The 27295-nt window shown below is 37.3% G+C and overlaps 1 protein-coding gene across 1 annotated transcript; it reads right to left on the bottom strand.

Annotated features, from left to right (window-relative positions):
* Nucleotides 1–27284, bottom strand: LOC134212306 (RNA-binding protein 5-like). Its single transcript, XM_062690032.1, has 12 exons — nucleotides 27047–27284; nucleotides 26769–26856; nucleotides 26475–26624; nucleotides 15721–15786; nucleotides 15479–15641; nucleotides 15347–15416; nucleotides 14833–14906; nucleotides 3478–3585; nucleotides 2803–3420; nucleotides 1433–1625; nucleotides 331–1373; nucleotides 1–268 (listed from the first exon to the last, which is right to left on the bottom strand). Exons 1-12 carry the CDS (start codon nucleotides 27051–27053, stop codon nucleotides 137–139), a joined length of 2712 nt encoding a protein of 903 aa, XP_062546016.1. The 5' UTR covers nucleotides 27054–27284; the 3' UTR covers nucleotides 1–136.
* Between the last annotated feature and the right edge of the window lie 11 nt (nucleotides 27285–27295).

The following is a 27295-nucleotide window of genomic DNA, read 5'->3' on the forward strand; positions in this document are numbered from 1 at the left end:
TTGCTTAATTTAATTCTTAGTAATCGTAACTTTAAAAATATAACCAAAATATTCCAGAAAACAGAATAAAATGCTACACTGTTGCATTTGAGCAACAACAATAATCCCAATTCATGGAAAGAATAGAATATTGCATTCAATCTTTTACGTCAGCTTGTTCGTAACGTGCCTTCATCATTTTCTTGATGTATGTTTTGTAATCATCACCCGTTGCTCCGTAATTCGCTGCTTTGATCCCCAAGCCCACGTTTGCCACCCGTGTTTCAGTCTAGCCCCAGAAACAGTCAATTAGATATACCAAACGAGAACAACAGAAACAAGAGAACTTACCTCAATTATGTTAGTACGACCTTGGTTGCTCCTTCCTAAACCTTGTCCTTCGGACCAGCCCATTTTCTGGAGAAGCTTGTTGCCTACATTGTTCTGGCCGATCGGGACCGCTGCCATGTTAGGTGCACTATATGCGGCCTGAGTCTGTTTTTCCATTTCGCGTTGAAACCGTTCTTTGCTTTTATTCACAGGCGGTGGATCCACCTCGCCATATTTTAAACGTCGCTCTTTTGCACGATCCCGATAGGCACCTCCTTTGTTGGCTAGTCCACCACTGGCGTCCCCTCCCTTTTTCAGTTTCTGAAGGTTTTCCTTGTGGAGGGAAGACATCCTCAAATGCTTGTTCAAAATCTCATGCGATTGGAATGCACGCTTGCACAGTAAGCATGTAAGCTTATCAAAGTCTACATAGTCTCGTTCCCCGATAGCATCATCACAATCATTATCAGAATCGGAGTTGTACGAAGAAACCAAAGCGTTGCTTCCTTTGGTAGCAGCCGTCTTGGCTTGTCCCATAAGAAAATTTGAAACAGCTTGGGTGCTTTGCTTTTTCTCTAGTAACGAAAAACCTACATCCGCATAACCACCCGAAGATTCAGCGGGACGTGCAGAGATTTGGCCCATGGAGGAATACAGGGTAGCCTCCTCAACCCTCGCCGGCGGTTGTATAACACTGTAGTCTTTCTTCTGATTGAGTTGTTTGGCCCATTTTTCCATGTCCTTGACTATCTTTTTCGCTACCTTCACTTTGTCTTGCGGTTGTTCTTTCGACTTGGTTTTCTCTGTTTTATCGCCGTTGGCGTTAGTAGCGGATGCAGCAGTTTCCGCTGCTGTTGTTTCAGTCGATACGCTTGCGGCTGCTGGCGTTGTAGATGCTGATGGTGCCAAGACGTAAGTACTCTTCTCATTATCCCAGTACAGATAAGAACAAGTTTCATTGTTGTAATAGTATTGTGAATTAGAGTCGTAATACAAGCCAGTCGAAGGATCATAGTAGAATCCGGAAGTCTCATCATACTGATATTGAGAAACATCCGGTGTGGCTAAATGAGTATAAAATGATAATTAGTATATAGCTTTGACGAAAGAATTCGATCACTACCGTATGTTTTTCCATCGGTACCGTTAGGAATTTGCAGGGGCTGAGGAGCTGCAACAGTTGCTGCTGGTGCTGCTGATGTTTCGTTCTTGCCTTTAGATCCTTGTTTACGTGCTAGTGCTGACTGCGCAACAGCAGCACCTGAGTTGGCAGTTTCTCCCATCTGTGCTTCGGTTGGAAAATTGCTCATTTGGCCCTGTAAACATCGATGGTTAATTTTGACTCTGGCCATTTGAGGTTTTTACCAACACTGTTCTGAAAACCATCCAAAGATTCTATTCATCATAAAAGTGTGAATTTTAGGACTTATCAAACCATGACCCCAAGAATCCTGGATTAGATTTACATCAACCAACACTTCGAGCGTAACGCAACACTCTAACGCCCTATATGCCGTTTTGAAGAACAAACACGAAACTGGGTCTGCAGAGGGTTTTAACCAGATGGCCTCATTATTTGATTTTAATATTTCTCGTCAAACATCTAATTGGGTACCGATTTGATTTAAAAAGAAATATACTCGGCTGAGAACTAGAGAATGCTGTTCGATATAAACGCATGAATTGCCAGTATTGTAAATCGTATAAAATACGGCATACTTCAGTGGATTGGTTACTTTGTGTGAATGTCTGACGAATGTATTGCAAAAAACAATATTTAATGGAGAACCGGATAGAGGCCGGCGCGACGACTTTGTGAAGTCAATAAACACGCTGGCAGCACGCGATGAAATCAGATTTGGGGACCCCAAAAGTTTCGGGAAAGTGGAGGAACATCGTTTAAGACCGACAATTGGCCGGGGTTCTGCCAAATCGCATTGAGCGCCAACAAAAAAATACTCATTTTTCTACCCAAATGTTCGGTTAGCAGATTCAAATGATCACAATTCGTATCGGATATCACTCAACGTCATAACTGTGTATATCCTTCAACAAATGTACGAATGAATTGATAAGTAATGATGTTCGTTTTCTTTTTGCGAACAAAATACCACAAGTCAGTCAAAAAGCCGCTTGGTGCGGTTTGGCTGTACCCCGACCAATTATGAAGCTTAACAATACGCCAGGCATAAATGTGACAAGTAACTGACATCACTATAGCCAACCAGGTACTCAGATAGCGATGATATGAACTGGCAGTTACACAGACGACATAGGCCGACCACTCCAAGATTTCTTATCGTATGTGTAAGGGGCTGTCCATATACCCCGTGGACAGGTTTTGGTCAGTTTCAGATACCCAATTTTCAAAAATTTGTATGAAACGTGGAGCCCCTAAACGGAAAATTAAATAATCTGTTCAATCGCCGTCTGGTTCACAACAGTGTTGTAGGATAAATATTACGTTCGATACGATACATCCAAAATACTTACTTGACTGATTTGCGTAACATAATAATTTGTATAGAATTGCAAATAATGCTCATGCTCTACTGGATTAGACGCATATACAGATGCGCTGTACTCGGCTAGCCTTGGGACGTCGGCCATTGTGTACTGATAGTTGTTGGGATACGCTGCTTGCGCTCCGCTACTCGACGGCGATGGGTCTTGATAGTTGTTGCCATTATTTGAAGACTTGTTCGATCCACCTTTCACAAGGTTCCGATTCTCGGTATCCATGCAATACGAAATAAGTACTTCCCGACCGTCGATTTTTAGTATGGGCTCAATTGATTTCAGTGCATTGTGCGTGTTCATTGAGTCTAGCAAGTTGTCGAAATGCAGATAACAAATTCCACGGGATGTTTGCGTGAGTGGATCTCGACAGATCATTATTTTCGATATTTTCGATACCAAATCGGGAATTTTCTCCTGCATTGCACAGAGTACGCTTTCTTCGTTGGTCAGCACATCTAAATTTCGGAGCATGATTTTCTTGGTAAGAATGTTACTAATTTCGTCGCTTCCTTCGCCTCCCTTTTCGCTTTCTTCACGAGATGCGAAGCACTTGAAGCAGTTCTCGCGGCGTTTGAAGTTGAACACGCCACACTATAAAAATATTAAGAGTTTAAGGTCACATTCGAATCAAGGAATAGCTCAACACACCTTTGCACAGTACCAATCGGTTTGTGGTTTGTCCTTCGCTCTCATCTCAGCCGGCAGTGAATAGGTATACTGCATGATAGCACGGTGATCGTTGAAGATCAGCATTCCCTGGAACGGTACGTAAAAGGAAACGGAAAGCATCGATTAGTTTGATGGACATCTAGTGGGCCTAACGCTAACTCTCGGTGCCAGCTGTTTGATGTTTGACTGTCGTAGCACGGAATGCTGGATGGTCGAATCGAGTCTGCTGTGCCGCCGTGGTTTAATTCGTCGACCGGATACTCGGCGGGCAAACACTAACTATCTGCTGGTGAAGTCTTTTACCAAAAATATTATGGATTAGAAAATGTTATGGTTATTGACGAACAAAGGTAAAGTTAAAGAAAAGGATTTTTTTGGAAAATCAGATGATATCTAAACAAGTTCTTTCAAGTAAATACATCCAGTTTTTTACGCGGTTAGAGTTCATTAATTTCTGGGTTAACAACTTTTACAGCTTTTTAAATACCATAGTGTACCAGAACTTTCTTTTATTTTTTGTATTTTTTTCCGTAACTTTAACTCATTGTTTTATTGATGCTAAAAGAGTTCTAATCAACTAAAACCAAACCGTGTAAAAAACCTGAGTGTAGGGATTGAAATGAAAAAAATATGTCCAAATGTTAGCTATAGTAAGATATATATAAGGGTCATCCATTTCAATTTTTAAATGTTTTAGTCTAATCTTGCTTTAGAACGCTAATATTAAACAATGTTGCGATGGCGGTTCTCATTTCAAAACATGTTGTTTAATTTGTACAACTCGGGAAACTCCTGATTTTATGTTAATTATGTCATTATAGGCTAGAATGGGTCGCCTAAGGTATTTAATTAAATTTTCAACATGGACCTTTACAAATATGTAGCTCATAATTGGTTTGCCAAGGGTATGAAATAAGCAAAATTGTACTTTTTATTTCAAAGTAAATGAAAACTGGGTTTTGAAATTAAAACACCACAAATCAGAAACAAAATGTCACCTAACAAACAAGTTTCAGGTGCCATTTGTTCGCGGGTTGACCATAATTGTACCAAAAGTGACTGTGATTGTACCAAAAGTGAAATTGCAAAGAAATGTACAAATATACATTTTAAAAGAAGTTCGGACTTATCGTTAAACCACAAACAAACAGAGATAAGACTCGTAAAATTTTCATCGTTCACTGATCTACTGGTCAATTTAAATACACAGGATTTTGTTTTTACACGATTTTTTTTCGCTCGTATTTTTGTTCGTGTGACTTCAATTTGCCACCAAAATCTTCGCAATATGTTTTAAAAAATCCTAAATAATTCAAAGAAAAATCACATGGTAATTAATATGGGTTAAGCATTTAGGATGGGTGAAAAATTAAGAAAGTGTAAATCGTGTAAAAACAAAATCCAGTGTAATCATTAGTTGATCAATCACTCACTTCTGGCGCGAAAAGTGTCATCAATTGCAAAGTCATGTACAAGCTCCAACATTTTACGCTACGGCAAGTGCTGGCAGAGTTTGTTTACGAAATTAACAGAATTGCTAAATCATCTGGAAAAGTATTCGCCCATGTCCTAATATAGGGTAAAATGCCCAATAGTGGACCCCCAAGTAGCGAAATTTTGCTCTTCCGGGCATAATGAGTGGAAATTTTCAAAATATTAATTTTGCGTGAAATCTAATATCAAGCTCTGCATCTCCTCTTCACGATACATACATAAAACACTCAAATACTCGACGTTATTCTTCGAAATTAACATTTTAAAGTCGGACTGAATTCGCCCTATAGTAGACCCCCTGGGGGTCCATAATAGGAAATTGCTTCCCTATAGTCGACACTTCATTTGATTTTCATGTTTCGTTTCGGAACGTTCTTCTTCCCTATTATGGACCCCCCAAAATATTCCTATAATGGACACTCTCGTGTTTATTTTTTATAGAATTGTAAAAAATCATCTAATTTTACTTTCCATAGCATTTTCAATGCATGTAATCAAATCATAGGACTGTAAGGTAGGTTCTCCCGATGGAATTTCATAGCAAAATGTTTCCATTGTGCTGTAATAATGAAAAAATGGCTGGAGGGTCCACTATTGGTTGAGGGTCCACTATTGGGCACTTTACCCTAGGACTCCTAACTAGAACTAAATATTTCTTATTGATTCAATAAAACCATGACTTCAATGGTATATTAAAAATACTCTTAATGCTCTTAATGTGTACTAATAATAATAATAACAATAAATCTACTCTAAAAACCTCTGCTGATTTTAAAAACATTACTTGACAAAATAAATAAAAACTATGTTTTCTAGAAAATTCAGCAAATACAACTTGTATTTGATTTTAGCATTTTACCAAATACGACAAATACATAATGTTGCATAATGCTTACCCTTGATACATTTCAGAGAAGTAATTTTGAAAAATATGTGTGCCATTATGAATTCTTGAAATATATAAATGAAATAATGCCGGAACAAATATTATTTTCTTCTTCTGTATCCACCCCCTCGATTTTTTGTGGCTTTATTTTATTATTTGAGGGAGGAATTCAAAATTATATTTGAAAAATAAATAAAATATTGAGCTGTCCCAAAAAAAATTCTTTAAGAAAACTGATGAGTTTTACGTTTTTAATAATTTATCTATTTATTTTTTTATTTACTACCCCCTTCGTTATCCGAAGACCAACAGGACATAAGAAGGAATTCATATTTGTTCCGGCCAATATCATAAACAAAATGAAAGTAAAATAAATCAATGAAAAAATCGAGTTTGATATGTGATATGATAGCTTTTCGGTACAACTTAATGGAACGAGAAAGACAAAAAAATGAAAAATAAACATTATAAATTAGTAATCCAAAAACAACGATTTTCCCCTCAAACTCTTGCAATTTATGAGTAGCTATCAAGAAAAGTTTCAAAGTTCCGATAGAAATCCAGCAATGAATTCACTGGGGTCGCTATTTACGCGAATGGATTTTATCAATTTCTCGGTCTACGTTAATTTCCACATCTTCTTAAATACCACCCGAATTTTTGTGGATTTTTACTTGGGATCAACTCAATGTTGTGATAATACCAATGCCAAACACAAACCGCGTAAGAAGCGACACCAGTGTGCCCGGAATAAGCACAAATCAACAATTTGAGCCATCAAAAGTTTCGAGTGAAACGGACGTTATGTTCGGCATGTTTACCTAATCTGAGCTCGTGGTGGATGCTCTACCGGTCCATGAATGGTTGGTGCATTATTCACTATAAATCGTTTTCAAATGCCGTTAGGTAAGCAATTAGGGTACACCCGGTTCTTTTTTTACACGGGTAGGTTTTAGTTGATTACGACCTTTAGCGTTGATGAAACTATGAGTTAACCCCATGAAAAAAATCACAAAAAATCAAAGAAAATTCAGGTGGTATTTACAAAGCTGTGCAAAATCAGTTTAACCGGGAAATTAAAGAATACCAACCGTGTAAAAAATATTGGGTGTATTGTTCCGTTTTCCATCATGAATATATGTTCAATATTCATTTCAACGCGAAACAAACAAATACGGCTCCAATTTCGTCGCTTCTTTTTGCTAACAATCGTGCTCACTGCTGAAAAAAATCACAAAAAAAGAAACAAAACAAAAACTTTTTCATTGCTTTGTTTTTTGTGGGATGAATATCGGAGCTATGAGATGAAGTCCAGGAACAGTAACCCTACACTAATAAAAATCTACACATTTTTATTGGCAAAAATCTAAAGAAATTTACAAATAAATTTTTTGCAATTCCTGATCATAATATCTGGTTTACAGTTTGTCTTTGAGTGATAAAACAGCCTACTTTTCCATACCAACGAAATGGGTGCTTTAATGAACATTATGCAACTCAAATAGGTTGCATAATATTCATTATAACACTCATTTGGGTGCTATAATGAAAAACCAACATCAGAACAGTAGTTACATGACTACATTTTGCTGAATTAGCTTCGGTAAGTGCTCAAATAGTGTATTCTATGCGCCTTGTAATAAATTAAATAGTTTGGTGGATACGACATCAAAAATTTCCAAAGTCAAGTTCATCTATCGCTTCACGGCTTATCGAACTATGCAATGTGGCACGGTAACATTAAATCTGATTGTTCTCCGCATCAACATAATTTATTGGCAAGAATGATCATGTGGAGTAAATTAGACTGTACAATTTTGGTACAGATTTATCAAATTAAAGTCTATTTTCGTCATTGCAAAAAATAGCGTGTGCAACTCGTTGCAAAACTCGATTTTTTTAGCACTCGTAGTATTTATCCAACTCGGCAAGCCTCGTTGGATAAACGTACACCTCGTGCTGAAAAAATCATCTTTTTGCAACTTGTTGCACAAACTACTATTATGTGTGCGTTAATAACCACCCGCTATAGGAGAATCCACATAAAGGTTATTAGTTAATAACGGTTATGTGTGTTTCCTCATATATGCTATGCGAACTCACATAGCCCTTATGTGGGAAATGCTATAGTCAAAATTTATGTGTGCCACACATAATGGATATGATTGGATTTTTTCAGTGTATAATGTGCTGCTTCAAATGAAAATCGTAAGCTATATTTTGGCAACGAGTGCTTCAAATATTGTTCAAAAAAGTTTTGATTAATCGTGTCGCTAAAAAAGTTTGCGGAATATACTTGTACACTAAGAGTTGTAGTTTTCAAGATATTATAGAATCAATTTCGTCAAAATCGTTTTGGGTGATAATTTTTTACCCCACACGCAAAAAACACGCAAGTTTATTTCGTTTATCAGTTGAAGAAGTCTCGATCTCGATATCTCTCACTCTATGTTGATGGTTTGATCGGTCCCTTCAATCTATATATGTTTTCGCTTTCTACAACCTATCTATCTCTTTATCTCGATGGGTTCTGGTCTTATTTTTTTTTCAGGATTTTAGTATTGGCAGGTAACTACTTTCCTTCGATAGGACTCGAACCCATGACCCTCAGTACGCTTCCGCATAGTCTTCAAAAACAAAACAAAAATGTAATAACCAAAATATATGATACCTAGTAAAGTTACACAAAGAAAATCTGCTAACATTGGTTCCGTTCGATCAAATATACTCTATCTATATAATAAAAATGAAATGGTCTGTGTTCATATCTGCATAACTCGAAAACGGCTGAATGGATTTTCTTCATTCCTTCAGCAGATATGTTCGTTACAGTTTCCGACGGGTTTCGTTTTAATGATATTTCCAAATGGAAAAATTACGAGTAAGATTGAGGTTTGTAGGTATGTATAGGAATTTCGCTTGAGTAGTTCAGAACGCGCATTTTCGCCTACTACGCAGGACAACGTCTGCCGGCTCGACGTTAGTTGCCTGTTGTGACGCAAGAAGGTATGATTGTGCTGTCCGTTGCCTAATAGGGGTGATCGGGGCAATATGGGCCACCTAAGGAAATCGTTCCGAAAAGCGCCGAAAAACTCAAAAGAACATCGTTTAAATGTAGTTGACTTATACTAGAGAATGTTACCTTTCATATTACGTCGATGAATGACGAAAAATGCGTTTGGAAATTGTTGGAATGCACTTTTCAAAATGTATTGATTTCAATGTGTGTTCCCGACTATACGGGGCAATATGAGCCACCATTTGGGGCAGTATGGGCCACCCATCCAAAACCTTTATTTTGGCGAAAAAAGTATCGTAATATGGAAGAATATGATATTCCTACAACAGTTGTGAGTATTCCATACCAAATAAAATTAAAAAACCGCACAACAGCGGACTGAACCGATTTGTCACTCTTCACCGTTTGAACAGCCACATTTCCATTGGTCAATGATCATTTTTTCTGTTTCAATCCCAGTAATGCGCTGTTGTAATCTTTCCGTAATGAATCTTTCATATATGATAATATTCTTATATTTGACTACTGAAATTTGAACTTGTTCGCATTTTAAGGCCTGATATCTTGCTCTGTGCTGGTATGCCCATATTGCCCATATTGGAAAAAAAAGTTTTATGATAAATTCAGATTTGTGTCAATACAAACATGTGTGCACAATATTCAATTTTAATATATCTTTTGATTGTGGTGTATTTTGACCTGTATTTTAATCAGTTTTGTGTCAAAACCTTATTTATAAACTTCAAATCTTATAATAATTTTGCCTATGCAGCGAAAATTTACATTTTCAACTGTATTTTCATGTGTGAATTGAATTTGAATGCGGTTTTCACGTTGATGCATATGTGGAACATCCTCTTAAAGATCATATAACTTGTACATGATAAAACTTGTCAATAAGCTCAAAATGAGGGTGGCTCATATTGCCCCGTATGTTCATATTGCCCCTACTGCCCCTATATGGGGATTCTCGAAGTGGACTATATTGTTAATCTACACTCTTAAAAATCATCACGTCATATTCACGTGAAAAATCACGTAACTGATCTGTCTTGAACAAACGACGATTGTTACGTGACGTTAGTAATGTTCACCTGAAATTCACGTAACTTGTACTAAAAATCATGGTGAATATGTTTGTATGTACTCGTAAACAATTTAAGTGAGATTGTGTTCGTGTGATTGCAGCTTCGGTATTTGCGGAAAAACAGCATTGTAAACAATCTTCACGTCAGATTTACCTGAAAACAAATATGGTTCTCATCCACCATACTTTTCACGTGAGATTGACTTGACACTCACGTACGAATGAATGACACATAACCTAAACATATTTAGGCTTCGCAGAAGTAAGCGATATTTCAGGTGCAACTAGGCGGGGATTTTGAAAAAAAAAAACATCAACGGAAGTCGGATGAAATTTATAAGATTCGTAGTGATATGGAAGAAGACGAAGCTACATGAAGATAGAAATTACAGTTTTTCGATAGCGTTAATTTGAAATGTTATTCCAGATTTCAGCTTCCAAGGGTGGACTACTTTTTGAATTATTTTACAGCGGAAATAGCAACAATTTCCGAGAAAGAAACTAGTTTCATCATTTCTCAACAAATCTGATAAATTTTATACGGTATTCGTCAGTAACTTTGATTTGTTCTCCAACAGTGTTTTTGCGATAACTTCGAAGTGCAATGGCCGAATGACAGCATTCTCTGTCTAATGATAAAAACATCGTTCTGCATCAAATGATTTTCAACACATCCACATGCGAAGAGGTCTCCGTTTTACGGCTGTGGGCGTCACTAACTTATTTTGTATTCATTAAAAAAAAAAAACATTTTTGCAATATATTTTAAACCATGTAGTGGTTGCCTGATTTCATGTAGCTTTCACTAAAAGTTCACGTAACCGGTACGTAAAATTCACGTAAGGTTCACCTGATCAAACACGTAACTACTTTCAAACTTCACGTCATTAGTACTGGAAAATCCAGTCAGATTCACCGGATAAATCACGTAACTCAACGAAGCTAAACTTTGTTCAGGTTACATGTCATTCAGGTCACTCTTACGTGAAAAATATGGTGGATGAGAACCACATTTGTTTTCAGGTAAATATGACGTGAAGATTTTTCAGAGTGTACTATATTTGGTTCGATGCATATGTTATTATTTTCAACTACACCGGCCCTCATTGAGTGGCATTTGGCACACAGATTAACTTTGTTGCGCATAACACTTGGGTTACTGGAAAGACATTTTAAGCAAGTTTCTGTAACCTTTCAAGGAAGAACATTGATAATAATAAAGGTTAATTTTGTCAAAGCAGTTAATTTTGGGGTTTTGAAAAATGTCAGTATATTCTTCAAGCTGACTACCACAAACACAAACGTAGTAATTTTCTTCAAAGAATCGTTTGATATCCCTCAATTCTTGTTCTTTTAGGCTGAGTACAAAAGACGTGTAAACTTGCACTCCGTACAAGTAACAATCAGCCGCGCTCGAGTTGAAGCCAATTGAAATGGATGATGAGACAAACCACCTACTTTCATATTGTTGCTTTTACTCGGCTAATGTTCATCTTTTGGTTCTGAACCGTAAACTTCTTCGAACGACTTGTACCGTGGATAATCAAAATTCGGACACACTCAAACTTCGGACGCTTCAATTCGTATGGGAAATTTTCTGAAATATTTCATCGAAATGTTTCGTCAAGCTGGATAGGAAAGACTAATAGTTTTCGCTTAGTTAGTATAGTTATATTTTAATAAGACATGTTAAAACGATGCGACGAAATGATTAAAAGCCAGTCTGAACTGTGCAGTGGATTTTTTTTTCAATTATTCTTCCCGGTACTGTGTAATTAGGTGTCCGAAGTTTGAATCTTTGTGTCCGAAATATGAATCCAACCCCGCCGGTGTCCGAGGTTTAAATCAAACAGAAGCCGGACATTTTCATAAATTGTGAACATTCTTCGCAATATCTTGCACATGTTAAATACGTAGTTAAAAGATGAATACTGAACTTAGTTATTGCAATGGCGATTTAAACGGTGTGATTTAAAATGTGAGTTAACAGGGTTATTGTATATCAGAAAGTGCTTAAACGTCCGAAGTTTGAGTTTGCACGGTACTTATCGCCTTGAAACTCAGGCGTTAGCAGTCAATCAATTTTTATGCTTCTATTGAATCGTTTTGTTTTGCAGATGAATGCCTCGCAAATACAGCAAATACAGCAAGATATGCAAACAAAAGTCCTTGAAGTGCATTGTTTCTATTACTTGAAATGTGTATGATGTAGTTTTAACAAGTTTTTCGAAAAAAACTCCTTGAAGGATCATTCAAAGCTTGAGCTTTCGACGTTTTACCGTTTGACCATGACCATAGGTCAGGAATGTCTAATTTTAAAGAATTTGAATTGTATAATTCGCCGAAACACGGAAAAAGCAACAACACTGAGAAAAGACATTTTATGTATTTCCTCCTTTCTAGTTTTTGTTATTTTTAGTGGGGGAGGGGGTAATTATCCGGCGTTAACAATACTTCCTCACTACCGCGAATCTTTTGTTTGCGCAACTCTATATAATACATATACTCTGGCGTAATAACTGATTCGCTTTGACGCAGTCGCGCTGTTGCCATCTAGTGGCGACGGACGTGTGCGTGAAATCACTGTTTTTTCAACATAGTAAAGTATAGGAAGTATATTTTAAAATGCTTTTAAAATTTTATTAACAGTGATATGTTGAAATTTTTTAAATACATAGGTTTAGAATTTTAAAAAACTGCATGTCATGCTCCTTATCTACACATTTTTTTTTATCAAAATAATTCAACTTTCGTGTTACCTATATAAAAGTAAACAAAATTTCTAAACCAAAAAATTGAACAATTTTCGGCTAAAATGTGTTTCAAAGCTTTCATAAGCATTTTTAAATTCACGTCCTATATCCCTTGTGAAATAAAAAAGCATCATCCGGCCTCCATTTTGTTTTCTCGCTTTCGTCAGAGCCAATACACTGAAAATAATCTAAAGTTCAATCAAAGTGCTCTTGCACGTGCATTTGAAGTTTGAGCTCCAGTTGATATCGAAATGTATATCTCTACCATTCAAACATTCTTACCAGTTTATCTCAAGTGGATAAACACATGGAAAGGTAATTTTGTGTTATTCTTCAATAACATCCTCTCTAATCATGTATTCTACCTCATTTTGCCCTGCTGGTTGAATACAGTGATTTTGAAATGCAAAACACCCTTAACAGAATTGTTTTAATTTTGATATCAAAGTCATTATTCCCTTTTTTCAATCAAAGTCAAAACAATCACATAGAAAGTGTTTGCACTTCTTTATCACTGTTGGGCCTGGATTGAAAATGATATTAGTAGCCAGAATAAGCTCGTAAGTCAGTTTTCTATAACTATGTTTGCTACGCTTGCTGGACCGGAAAATTACTTTTCGGAAAAATCTTTGAAACACAAAAGACTCGACCTTTCTACCCAAATGATTTAGTATTGAATTTAATGTTATGTCCATGTGAATTGAAAATGATATTTTAAGATATAAAAGTGAATAGGATCTGTTGTTCATGCCTAAGGTGAGTGCGGTGGCGATTGAAACATTGACAGCTTATTGATGAGAGAAACTTTGCGATGCCAGCGCCTGCACGAAATAGCCACTTGTGTTGCGCTTCAAAACGACCGTTAAATTCCTTGTACACGATAATGATGATGGACTTGTATGTCTGTTCTCTATGCTATTAGTGCGCTAGTCGAATTAGGAGATCATTAGACTAGCGCAATAATAGCGAAGTTGGATTGTACGGATTGCGAGAAAAATCCAACTTCGATAGTCCCCCATTCAGGGTTTCAACTTGATTGACGATACTTATGTAGTAAAGCTTGATATTTGTCACAATCTACAGGTGCAGTATAGCACCAAATAAAACATTTCATCATTTCTAAAGCTTGATTTGGCAATCAGTGAGAAAAAAAACTTTCATGTTCGACCTTTTTGTTTTTCAAATGGTTTCAATTTTTTTTCTGATCTTGGGTTTTTCACTCAATTAACAAGAACGCAACGAAATCTTTGAGTAATATTTATACAATTACTTTAATAAGTAATATTTATAGAATTCGGCACCAACATTGCATAAGGGCAAAAATGCTTTTTTAAACAAGAGTTTCTCACGTCCATGGTGAGCTGATTTGTGTCCATCCACGCAATCCAGCGCCATTTAATAAAAAAAGAGGAATCGCTGCTTTGATTTATTTTTTGGCTGTACGGATGCATTGTAACTTTATTCTCATTTTTTATGCAAATTTAATAATGTAATGCTCAATCTCAATGTTAGGCGTTATGTAAATGGTTACGTAGTGCTACGAACCATATTGACGAACGTCTTCTTTAAATGGTTTTAAAAATAAACTATATTTAGTAGTTTTTCTCACTGGTATGTATTGATGCAGACAAGTAATATAGTGTGATCCACATCATTGCTCAGAACACCCGAAAATCCCTGTAAAAACTGAGTTAATTACACACACACCGGTATGCTTTATTGCAAATAAGTCACTTCAGTTTGATTTATAGAATTTCGAGAACTGAAGAGTCGATAAAATCGAGGTTAATTATTTAGAGTCGCATATTATTTTCATGTTATAATAAACACCTCGTTTTGTTAACTCTTGTTAGATAGGTCACAAAGATAAGTTGTGCTGGACAGTCGTTTTTTTGTTCTTGTACAACTCATTTCAAGTTATGCAATCTTTATAATCCCCACATTCCGAGTACCTTTGATAATAGACTTCACCAGCTAGGATAGCATTTACCTCACCGACTACACCGGGTGGAGCATTCACTGTCAATCCCCTATTGGAGCCAAACAGTGTCCCTCATGAAAAACCATTCTTCTTCTGTTGAGCGGGGGTCGATACCTGTTTGTAGCAAATCCAGCGAGTTGCCTCCTCTTCAGTGCGGAACTCGACAAATGCGAAACCTCTCGATGCACCTAAAACGCGATCAGGTCGGGGTGGAGAGAAGAAAGAGCAAAACACAAACGATATCAATGTTACGCCTGTTTGCGGTATTCGGGCACTGAATTTGCATTGCGGTCAGTCAAGGCTACAGATATTGGGAATGCGATTTCTACGCTGCACGTGACACCTCTTTTGAATCTGATCGACTGCGGGTTATTTCGATGCACCCCCACGCAAGTTTGGGAGAAACTCGTTAAGTTTCCCCGGTGCATATCTCATTGCTTCAAGTTTTCTGTCATTTGCATTCCGGCCAAATACGCGAATTATACTCCTCTTGTTTCAACTGGTGTAGCATTTTCTGAGAGTCGCTTCTCAGAAAACGATAAACCATTCTCGTAGACACCTCTACTTACCACAGAACTACATATCAGAACAATAGGAAATAGATGATTAACATGAAAATTATTATTACCTGTTTTCTTCCTCCGGATCAGCCGAACGTGGAGCGCTTGGAGCCCACATTGTATGAGATCGCTGTTAATCTGTTTAGAATAATTTAATAATTTCATTATTTCATGCAAAGGTAAATAGAATGCAATCTTACGTCTGCCTCGGTAATATGCGCAGCAAGTCCCCGAACAATGATCTTATTGTTGGGCTTCTGATGGTAGAAAAACTCCTGGTTGTTATCGCTGTCGTAGTTGTCATCGAAATCATTCGTGTTTTGAACTGGGGAATAACTACGCTTATTTGGTTTATCGCGATCCCTGTTGATTTAGGTACAATTTGTATCCAATCAATACATAATACAGTATGATTATAACCGCGAATATCTGACAAATTTACCTGCGATCTCTTTCTCTTGATCTGCGCTCGCGATCTCGACTCCTGTGACGATAACGATCTCTGTCGCTGTAAATGATGTTATAATTTGGAATCAGAAAACAACTTCAAGCGGAGTTACTGCATTTTTTTCGCACCAGAAAAAGTTGATAACCAAACACGCTATTCCAGATCTACTCAATCTTTTCATGCTGCTGCAAGATCGACCGAAATTGATGAAAATACCGTGGTTACTCAAAAGTGAGTAATCACGGGGTTTTCATCAATTTGGGTCGATTTGTCAATAGTGTGAGAGGAAGACCATAAACAATCTTGGTAGATCTGGGGTAGCGTGTATAGTAATGTTGTCTTTACAAATAACATGTGTCGATTGTGGATATCGCTTAATACATATGTGTACACATACACGGGGGTGGTTTTGGACATAAAACCCCCCACCAGAGACAAAATTTTTAGAAGAATTTTTTTTTCGAACCTTCTCGAAATTAAAAAAAATTCAGAAACCACCTCCCCCCTCCCCGACCAATTTTCTAGCTACGCCACTGATACACATTGTCGCTATTTTTCAATTATTAGCATTTTCACAGTTATTAAAGCATTTGCCTAACAATTACATAAATATGTATTTAGGGGCATCATACGTTTTTTCAAATCAATGGTTTTTCGAATCCAATCGGGGTCCCAAACGACTGTGTGAAGCTGGCCATGATTGGTTTCGTAAAATTTCCTCTGCTGTGTAAAACATTTTGATAGGACGAAACTCTTCGGCTTTGATCGTTCCAGCAACTTTTCGAATTAGAATCACTAACGATTCCTCTTAAACTTGTGGTACGTGCCCAGTTTGCAATGATTCATTAATTAGACCCAGAAGGTACGACGGAAAAAGTTTGACAAACTCTTGATTATTGAAGAAAAAGATTGATGGTGTGAGTGCGAACCCAAAATATTGAAGTAAATATTGAGGGAAATCAGAAAAGTTTGATATTCTTTTCAATATTTCCTCTCATTTCCCCCCGCAGTTTGCCCACAGGAGTCGATGACGGTTGAGTGTGTGCGTGTTTTGTGCGTTATACCGCTATTTGATTCGTATTAGTTCAAGAAAAAATTGAGTTTTTTTTCAGCTACGGCCATGCCGGATAATCAGTGAAAATATTGAAGAAAAGTTTGATGAAAAGTTTGACGAAAAAAGTATTGTCAATATATGCCGCGTGTGGGGTCTGCTTGAAAGCAATTTTGTATAATCTTAGCATTGACATTATCAATTCCAGCCGTTTTTCCTAAACCGAAACAAATCGTTTCAAGTTTTTGAAATGTAATGGGGTGAAAACATTTTTAAGTTACTACATATTGACTAGCTGGTGCTAGCTGTTTTAATTCGTCAGGTTCATCCACTAACTCGATAGGTACTTTGGACAAAATAATCATTCAACATAAACGCAATTACTTCTTCTGACTCTTCTAATGTGCCATTAAAAAGTTATGAATCGCGGTTTGCAAGAACTAGATTTATACAATGATTTCATATTTTTTCCAGAACTCTTTGCTGTTGTTTTGGTGCTGATAAATTTTCCTCTTAATATATTCGCATCGAGTCCGCGTTAAACATTGCGAATATTTATTCTGCGCAACGTGGTATCTATTCCAATGATTTCCATTGATTTTCACGGAAATTTTAAGAAACGTTTAAAACGTAAAAGATCTAGCTGTTTGAATTCTTCAAAGTTAGAAGTTAGTAACTCCAACTGATTGGTACAGGATTTTAAAACGCCCGTGGCAACAGCTGCTCTCTGATCTAAATTACCAGTATTTTCTCGAAAATCCACGATTGTTTGGATAAGACTGTTTGGTAAGAGGATAATGCAAATGACTAGTGTTTTATGATTGGTTACTTTTAAATCACAGTTCTCTACTGTGCCGAGAAATATGCGTAAATTATATTCATTTACTTTTTGTTTCAAATTCAAAAAGTCAATTATTCGCTTCAAATGATTTGAATTAGAATCGTCACACCAATTGATATTGAAATCGCCAGCAATTACATTTGATTCACTAGGATCTATAAACGACTCTAACCAGGTTTCTAAAAAAATATGGTCATTCGAACCGGGAGAGTATATAAAATACCGTAATTACCCAACTTCATGCCACGTACAACTGGAATGCCCAAGAACCAATTGCCATCGCGAGCTTCGTTCAATTGAAGCTTGAATTGAACTGATTCTTTGACATACATAATAGCAACTCCGCTATAGGCTGACCAGATCATTTCGGTGAAAAAACGGGACAAACGCGCTTGCAAAACGGGACATGTGAAAAATAATTTTGATAAAATTCAAGCGCTATGGAAATTATAAAATTTATGAGCCTAATTTTAACTAACCTTCTAAGTTAGTTGTGGAAAATACTATATAAACTACAAATATTGCACTCTTCAATGAGACGCGGACAAAAACACAAAGGAATAGAAAATTACGCATCTTTCAATATAAAAAAATGGGGAATTTTGAAATTTTATTTTAATCTAATCTTAGACAATCACACGTGTGATAATTAGTTTTTTTTATTGATCGTTATCAAAAACTTTTCCGATTCTGAACATTTGAAAATAACAAACAATAGTCAAAGTACCAATGTAATCATTTCAAAGTCCCTTTTGATCGAAATTGATTTATTGACGCTAGAAGTAGCCTCACACCTCGGGAATCTTGTCAATTGATTTTTTTCCTATGTTCTACCGAAAAAGCAGGACTCATGCAATTTCGTCGCGGAAAGGTAAAACATCCAGACCAATTTATAGCCTGGTTTATAACTCGGACTCTCGGAGATTTCTGCCGGATTGTATTTTAAATCGAGCCGAATTTTAAATTTTTTATAACGGAATCCTATAAGTCTCGTTCACCACCATCCCATGGGAGCAAAATTTGCAGACAAGTTCCTGATGTGTAAACTAGCCTTAAAGTAACGTGGGGGCCCTAAATCTAGCCTTTTTCTAATTCCGGAATAAACAGAAAAAATCATTGATTGTATGAAAAATCTCCCTGAGAAGTACCTGTTGTCATTAACTATTAAAAACCTTAAGAAAAGTCGATCAATATAATATACAAAACGGCATAGGTAGCATTATTTTAAGAGCAACACTAATAACATAACATCTCACATTTTTTAATGGGTTTCGTCCACTTTCTTCGTTGAGAGATGTGCCAGCCGAGGACTGTAAATCTTTCTAATAAAGACGCAAAACACCCTATGTATGATCAATGTAGAATCATTGAAAAAACGGGACAAATTGAGGATTTTTCAGATTACGACGGGACAGCACAAAAAGGTCTAAAAAACGGGACTGTCCCGTTAAATACGGTACGTATGGTCAGCCTACTCCGCTAGTGTGTATAAAATGGCGCTAAGAGTACGGCCAGTGAGGGTCTAGGCTGCGGCAGAATGCTAATGAAGATTAACTCATCAAGAAGAGCCTGGAAAAGCTAGCCACTTTTCGGCACAGACTGATAGTCAGAATCAATAGTGGATGAGTTTGTGGGAAGTTATTAAGCCGGTTTCGTTAATGACCGCTCAACAACGGATCAAATTTTTACTGTACGATAAATCCTTTAAAAATGCAGTGAATGTCTAGTCTAAATTTCTTGAAAAAATTAGAAGACTGATAAAAGCAATGAGTAATAACGTGCAAAAATTTTAAAATTTCGGGCGAACAGTCCGGTTCGTTAGGATTTAGCTGGGTCTGACTGAGACAAGTTGATTAACTTTCATGCGGAGCGCGAGTGTAACAGCTGGGGTACGATTTTCAACAAATTCAGTCAATTTGTTTGTTTCGCGCAAGGATGTTAATGATCATTCAGTAATTTGCGTTCGATCATTTAGTAGTTTGTCTATAACACATTCCAGAAGCTGAATTTCACAATATGTTGTATGGTGGACTTCTATTACAACTCTGCCTAATGGTTCGTTGTTTGAATTCCACTAGTAACGGAGTTATAGCTATAGTTTCAGTAACTCAGACTAAATGATAACAAAATTCCAATCATTTAGTTTAAGTTACTGCAACTAGCGCTTTAACTCCGTTATTAGTTCCATTCTAATAACGAATCATTAGGCAGAGTTGTAGAAAAACCTTCGCACTAGAAGTCCATCATACAACATATTTTGAAATTCAGCTTCTGTAATGTGTTATTGACAAACTACTAAATGATCGAACGCAAATTACTGAATGATCGTTAACATCCTTGGTTTCGCGGATGGTACAGGGGCAGTAGGGCCAATATGAGCCACCCTCAATTTAAGGTTATTGACAAGTATTATCATGTGAAAGTAATATGATCTTAAAGAGAATGCTCCACATATGTATGCTTAAATGTGAAAACCGCAATCATATACATACATGAGACAGTTATGTTGGTACCTTTCTCGTGCAAGGAAAAATACTAAAAAACATGAGTTAATATTTTTAGCGTGTTTTGCGCATAGAAAATAGTATTTTGACCATAACTTCTGATCCCATAGTCCAATCTGGTTTATTTTCAATAGCAACCAATGGGACAGGATTCTCAGTCGAATGGAACTTGTTGCGAGTAATTTGGCCAATGCTAAGTACCAAAAAGGGTGTCTACAAAATTTTGTACACATACACACAAACAGACATCACCTAAATTCGTCGAGCTGAGTCGATTGGTATGTGACACTATGGGTCTCCGAGCCTTCTATTAGAAGTTTGGTTTTGGAATAATCATATAGCCTTTACGTATACTTAGTATATGGGCAGGGTTTGAATCCAAAGAAGAATGGGAAAATCTCTCACTTATCATGTCCGTATACACTCTCGATAGGTAGCATGCCATGAGAGACATTTTTCGGTAGCTGTTACGATAATGAACTTATTCGGGGGGCTACAACCCATGATAAATTTATTTTAATTAGCCCCAATTGCGGGAGGCACTGGTTCTGATGATGCATTTCAACTTGTTTTACACAGTTGTGCGAAAAAAATATGGTCCCCAACATGAAATGAGCCAGAACAAAGCGTTTTATCAAACCCCCTCGGTGGGGGGCGAATATCCGAATCAGTTTTTTTTCCACTTTGTATACAAGTGCAATAGTTTTGTTTTCATGGCTTGTTATGATTCGAAGAGGTTTTTGCCTATCTTTTATCGTTGTTCGTTATCTATTGAGAGCGATTTCTGCAATCCCTGTATACGAGAAAGGCAAAAAGGTAGGGAGAAAGACGGCTTTGGCAGGTTTTGTTCTATTATTGGCAGGGGGGTTTTTGTCGACCAAATTTTATGAAATTTGGCCACAATGTTCTTTGATATACAAAGAATGTTTAGGCCAAATTTGAGCATATTCAGACATAAAAAACCCCTGCCAATAATAAAACAAAACCTGCCAAAGCCGTCATTCCCCCTACTTATCGAGCCAGATAGAAAAGCTTTTGGGCCGATTATGAAGTATTTTTTTTGTTCTTACACGCCGCGGGCCATAAAAATGGATCAAAGGGCCGTATTCGACCAACGGGGTAGCCCTGTCGGCGATACCCCGTTTGGTATAATGCCGTTCGGCATAATGGCCATTTGGCATAATTTATATGCGGTGTCAAATTGAAGGCCGTTTGGTATAATGGTCATTTGGCATAAGGGCCGTTTAGCACAATAGGCATTTGGCATAATTTGTATGCGGTGTCAGATGGAGGGCCGTTTGGTATAATAGCCATTTGACATAATTTACATACAGTTCCAAATTATTTGCCCAGGAATCTACTTAGTATCATCGGAGGTAAATTACTCCGATGATGCTAGGTAGACTTTGAAACTCTAAAGATTATACGACAATTTGCGGTACAACATTCCGCGGTAATCGCAATCATTACCATTGCGCAATATTCCATTCTGCGTTTTGTATCACTCCGCAGTCAGAATAATTTTGCGGTGAATTGTTTCGGTGCCAATATCCGAGCAAATTCGAGTATTCAAAGAAGGCAAAATAACACATTTGGCCTTATACCGGGCAAATGCGAGCAGTTATAGAAGGCAAAATAACGCATTTTGCAACAGGAAAACACGTACATCACGAAACGGTACACGGTAAAATTGTGGATACAGTCAAACCTTCATGAGTCGATAATGAAGGGACCATCGGCTCAGGGAAATATCGAGATGTGGAATATAAAATCCTTGAAAAGCTTTTTTGAAGGGACCATCGCACTGCCCTTCTACGCATAATTGTCCCATGTTAGTTTTTGATGATTTTGACTTTTCACCATGGAGCAGTCTATTTTGATGTACACTTTTGGAAAACTCTAACAGATTTCGAACATTGTTCGGAAAATCATTGAAAATAACATCAAGTCTATTTGTCCCATTGCTTAATTTCTACGCATAATTGTCTCGCGGTGATTAAATTCATCGTTATGGCGGATTCTGTTATTTTCTGGAGCAACACACATTGAAATAGCATTTTCTGTTTAGATCTTCCAATTTTAGCCTGTCCCGCTGGTTAATAGGGGGAAATTTGTACAATACTCATTCTAAGCGACATAATCACTTCAACCACGTGGATGGTTCACTTCCATAGATGAGACATGTGGATACATACGTCAATCGCAGTAGTCATTCACGAAATCATGCACTGAACGGGGCTGATATGCGTAGAAACCACAAAACAAGTGCTGTATTTCTCGGCATAGCTGTCCCGCCAAACTATTTTCATGATCGTTGTCGCAAATTCTATTTGTGGGTTAAAAAAAATTATTCCAATGAAATTAAGTCTTATGAATGGTTCTGTGATGCAATTATCTTATGTTTCATTCAGGATATACGTCGGCAATTAAAATTAGGGTTCAATTTCAAATGCCATTTTATCATTTGTCGTTTTTTGAATTTGGTACAAGCATGCGTTGAACGAAAAGATATTTTAGTTACTAGATAAAGATTGTCGCTGTCGTCGCTGTCCGGAACATCTTTTGCTGGCGAGGATAGGGGAGCTAAATGTCAAAGAAGGAAAATCCATACGATTTGACAGGTATGTACCACACATGTTTCGGACAGCAGAACAAAGGGAACAGTAGCGACAATCTTTATCTAGTAACTAAAATATCTTTTGTTGAACGGCAGCGCAGTAATTCATAACATATTTTATAATATGGCATAACTTGCTTCCATGAAGGTTTCACTGCATATCCCGCTGAAGACTATTCACTTCAACACCTTATCATTTTCTTCTCCTATAATTTACCCTTCTTTGAAAAGCGAGCAGTTCTTTGCTTATTTCAATGGAATTTTTTAACTGACCATTTGTTGAAATCCCTGATAGCAAAGCTTTTATTTACTTCTTCTATAATTTACCCTTCTTTATTGAATATGAATTGTGCCAAACGGCAATTAATTTGAAACCATATATAAATTATGCCAAATGGCCTTTATGTCAAACAGTCCTCAATTGGACACCGCATACAAATTATGCCAAATGGTTGTTATGCCAAACGGCCCTTATGCCAAACGCCCTTTAATTTGACACCGCATACATATTATACCAAATGGCCATTATGTCAAACGGCCCTTATGCCAAATGGCCATTATGCCAAACGGCGTTATGCCAAACGCGGTACCGCCAGCCCTGTCTAGGTGGTGGAGGAATTCGTCTACCTTGGATCCTTGCTAAGCGGCTGATAATAATGTTAGTTGTGCAATACGAAGGCTTATCATCTGTGGAAGTAGGGCCCACTATGGGTTTTAGTAGAAACTGCGATCAAAAAAGATTCACACCCGCGTTAAACATATCATGTACAACACGATCATAAGACCGATAATTCTCTACGGACATGAAACTTGGACCATGCCAAGGAGGACTTGCAAGCACTCGTAGTATTCGAGAGACGGGTGTTTGGGATCATCTTTTGCGGTGTGTAAAAAGACGATGTGTGGCTGCGAACGATGAACCACAAGCACGCCCAGCTCTAGGGCAAACTTATTATTTATTTATTTAGTTTACTTCTAAACAGATAACACTGAATCAACAATTAGACGCCACAATACACGCTTCGAGGTCGCATCTCTCCATCCTCGAATGCGCCCCACGCTCGCCACGTCGTTTTGCACCTCGCTGTGCTCCACGCCGTTTCGTTCCTGCCGGATCGGAAGCGAACACCATCTTTGCAGGGTCGTTGTCCGGCATTCTTGTAACATGCCCTGCCCATCGTACTCTTCTGGCTTTAGCTATCTTCTGGATACTTGGTTCATCGTATATCTTGACGAGCTCGTTATTCATTGTTCGCCGCCACACACCGTCTTCTTGCACACCGCCAAAGATGGTCCTAAGTACCCGTCTCTCGAATACTCCGAGTGCTTGCAAGTTCTCCTCGAGCATGGTCCATATTTCATGTCCGTAGAGGACTACCAGTCTTATCAGCGTCTTGAACGTACATAACACATTTGGTTCGGTGGCGGCGAACTTACTATCCAGAAGGTAGCTAAAGCTGGAATGATACAACGGACAAAATGGAGAATTTCAACTTATTACCTCTTGGTGATTATTAACAAGCAAACCCGGCGAACTTCGTTTCGCCAAAAATTGATCAATATTCTGACATATTTTTTGCGTCTGTATTTCGTCTAGAAAACAAATCGGTTCTCCAGAATGATCCTCTTTTTTACAACTTTGTTTTATATATAGATGGTCAAAATTTTAAAATTCCATGCTAATTGTACGCAAAACCATTTGATCGAAAATATTGAGTATTAATTTTCGAATCATTTCAATTTTTTGACGTAAACTACGTCTAAGGGGAAGACTCGGATACAGGGTGTAAAATAAAAAATTCAAAATTGGGGACCGTCACGAAATCATGTAAGATTTGTAACATTAAAAGGTCCTTTATCTTTCAAAGGATTTTAAAGATTTATATATCAATCGATTCGCAAACTGCCGCTACTTTCATATCAGTCCCATATTGGTTTTTCGCATACTTAGATAATAGCCGATGAAGTCTCAAAACGCATTTCAAGCATAATTTTTCATAACGACGTATGTAACAAAACGGGGTTTTTAATACAACGTGACAATCACACGCGGCTTTATATAATACGCATCGATTTTACTGATTTCTGATCTTAAAATTCTTTAATTCAATCTTTTTGCGAATCGACGTATGTAAAAATTTCTATTTTTGAAGTCTCACTGTAACATACGTCGCTTTAACATATGGGAACTAAGAGCGACCTATGTAACAAAAAAAGCAAAACAAAACAAAACTGCAGTTGCGTCAATCGTGCACTATGGAAAACCGACCTATGTACACCGACGTACGTGTAGCATACCGGTGTATGAATAATTTTATCGTTTTTCACAGTGAATTTGAATGAACTGAGCTTTGCTGTGAAGCACGCTTATTACGTGTCATGTAATGATGCATGCCAGCGGAAAAAAGTATTGAAAAAAGATTTAATTTTAAAACAGTTTTAGAAAAAGTTTTGCCAACTTTCTGCAAAGGATTTCTCAAATCCTCATAATTGTTACATACGTCGTTATGAAAAATTATGCTTGATTTTCCATGCAAAACTTTAAAAAAATCTAATAAATTCAAACATTTTGCGATCTGGTTGAAATTTTGCAGAGTCATTCCTCATTCAATGCGTAAATGTAAAACGATTCAAATCAATGAAAAAATAATTGAATTTTGAGCAATCCACTTATGTAAATTCTTAATGGGACTGGAATGCGGGTACATTCAATATGGGACAAGGTTGGTTTGACATTTTTTCACATTTATCCCGAACGAAGTCTCATTTTTTATCATGTTAAGTGGAAGTATGATAAAATTAAATGCTATTTACGGTGTTAACTCAAAAGTGACGAAAACCGAAATGGGACTGACATGCGAGTAGCGGCAGCAAGCTCTCTACAAATTTTCCAGTAGTATTGAAACTTTTGAGTATCAAAGTTAAACTATTGAAAATTTCAGTTCTTTCAGGCATCATGCATCCCCTATACAGCGCATTCCAATTCTTGGTAATTGCCTACTTTTAGGGTATTATCAATTCTTGAACCGGGGTGTATGAATGGGTGGCCTAGCTGCTAGACAAGGGTTCCTACTTCCTTACAGAGTTGGAGATACTGCTAATGTTGGGTAGTAGTGTCGGTGGGATGGTTCCTTCTCTTCTATATAGAGCAGAATAATTGGTTCAGTGTTAAATTTTTGATTTTACATAGTCGAGCGGTCGTGTCTTGTATACAACCCCAATTTTTTTTTATCTCCATTTAAGAGACTTTCAGCCCAAGGCTGGCTCGTCTCCGGCGATTCCATTTTCATCATAACATTTTGCTCGCAAAATGAAAAAAACGAATATGAATAAGCGAACAAAAATTGGGCTGTCTTGTCTATTCTTGATGAGCGTTCGTACAAATAAAAACTTTGTTTTATATACATAAATATAAATTCTTAAGAGCGGACTCTGCAATCATTGGTAGGACATAATGCAAGAACGCTGGCCAACAATTCTGTAAGTATGGTGTTTGCTTTAAATCCCTTTGGTAGGTACAAAAAAGGAGTGCAGCAATCTAGATGGACAGATCAACGTCTTGGCGAGTTATCATAGATATTAAACTGATTAAACGATTGAGAGAATGTGAAATAAGAAATAATGTTTTGCACTTCCGAAATAAATCAATTCATTGAGTAACTATCTTGTTGAAAACTACCCAAATTGATTTTGTTTCACGATACAAATTTGTTGATTTCTTAAATCATTACTTACCGATTATCATACGAATTATCCCCATAGTCCTGATCTATCAAGTCCCTGTACAGGTCCCTTTCCGGACTCCTCCAATTATTACCGCTAATATACCTCTCCCTGCTGTAGGATCGTGATCGACTCCGACTGTAGCGACGATAGTGGCGTTCCCTAAAAGGCAAAAAGTCTCCGATTAATCTTTGGACAAACCACACATCTGGCTGCTAGCTTGGGAGAGCCGTCCAAGCGAAGAATTTTTCTTCGCTGTTGTCCCGTGACATCCTGTGGCATCGGCCCGTAACGCTTTGCAATTACTTTGAACGTCCACGGCTGTTGTTGCCTCGGTCCCGGTCGTCCCGTCGATTTCGATTCCTATAGTAGTCATTCTCTGGACCCGGTGAGACTATAAACAATCACAGTGCAAATCATCCATTAAGTGTTTGATTCCGAACATGTATAATATCGAATTCGACAGCGGGATACCCCCAGTGCCCTGAATCCCATCGGAATGTTATTTAGGTAAAAAAAATAAAAGTTCCGGGTCTCATGCCAAGCAGAGAAACAAAATTTCAACCAAGATGGCGCAGACTTACACTCCATTATTTTGCGGATGGAGACCGATGTAGCACCGAGTACGCTTTAAATTGACGAATTTCGGTACAAATATACCACTTTTTATAACGTCCCGTAATCTCTTTAATTACGCACTGTTTAAAACAAAATTTATACACTCTATTCAACGATATTGATGCAAAAAAATGCCCGTAAGCTTTTCACACTACCGCGAGCAAAGTGAAAATTTTGGATTTTACTTTTTTTATAAAGGGCGTGAGTTGCGAGTC

Source organism: Armigeres subalbatus, chromosome 2 (assembly GCF_024139115.2).
Source record: "Armigeres subalbatus isolate Guangzhou_Male chromosome 2, GZ_Asu_2, whole genome shotgun sequence".
Classification (NCBI taxonomy): Eukaryota; Metazoa; Arthropoda; class Insecta; order Diptera; family Culicidae; genus Armigeres; species Armigeres subalbatus.

Bases quoted from the DNA above. Each gene is read 5' to 3' on its own strand.
- LOC134212306 (XM_062690032.1), bottom strand. The intron at 15,642-15,720 runs GTAAATTTGTCA...CTAAATCAACAG, and splicing joins TCAAGAGAAAGAGATCGCAG to GGATCGCGATAAACCAAATA. The intron at 3,586-14,832 runs GTATCGACCCCC...GTACCGTTCCAG, and splicing joins GCTGGATTTGCTACAAACAG to GGAATGCTGATCTTCAACGA.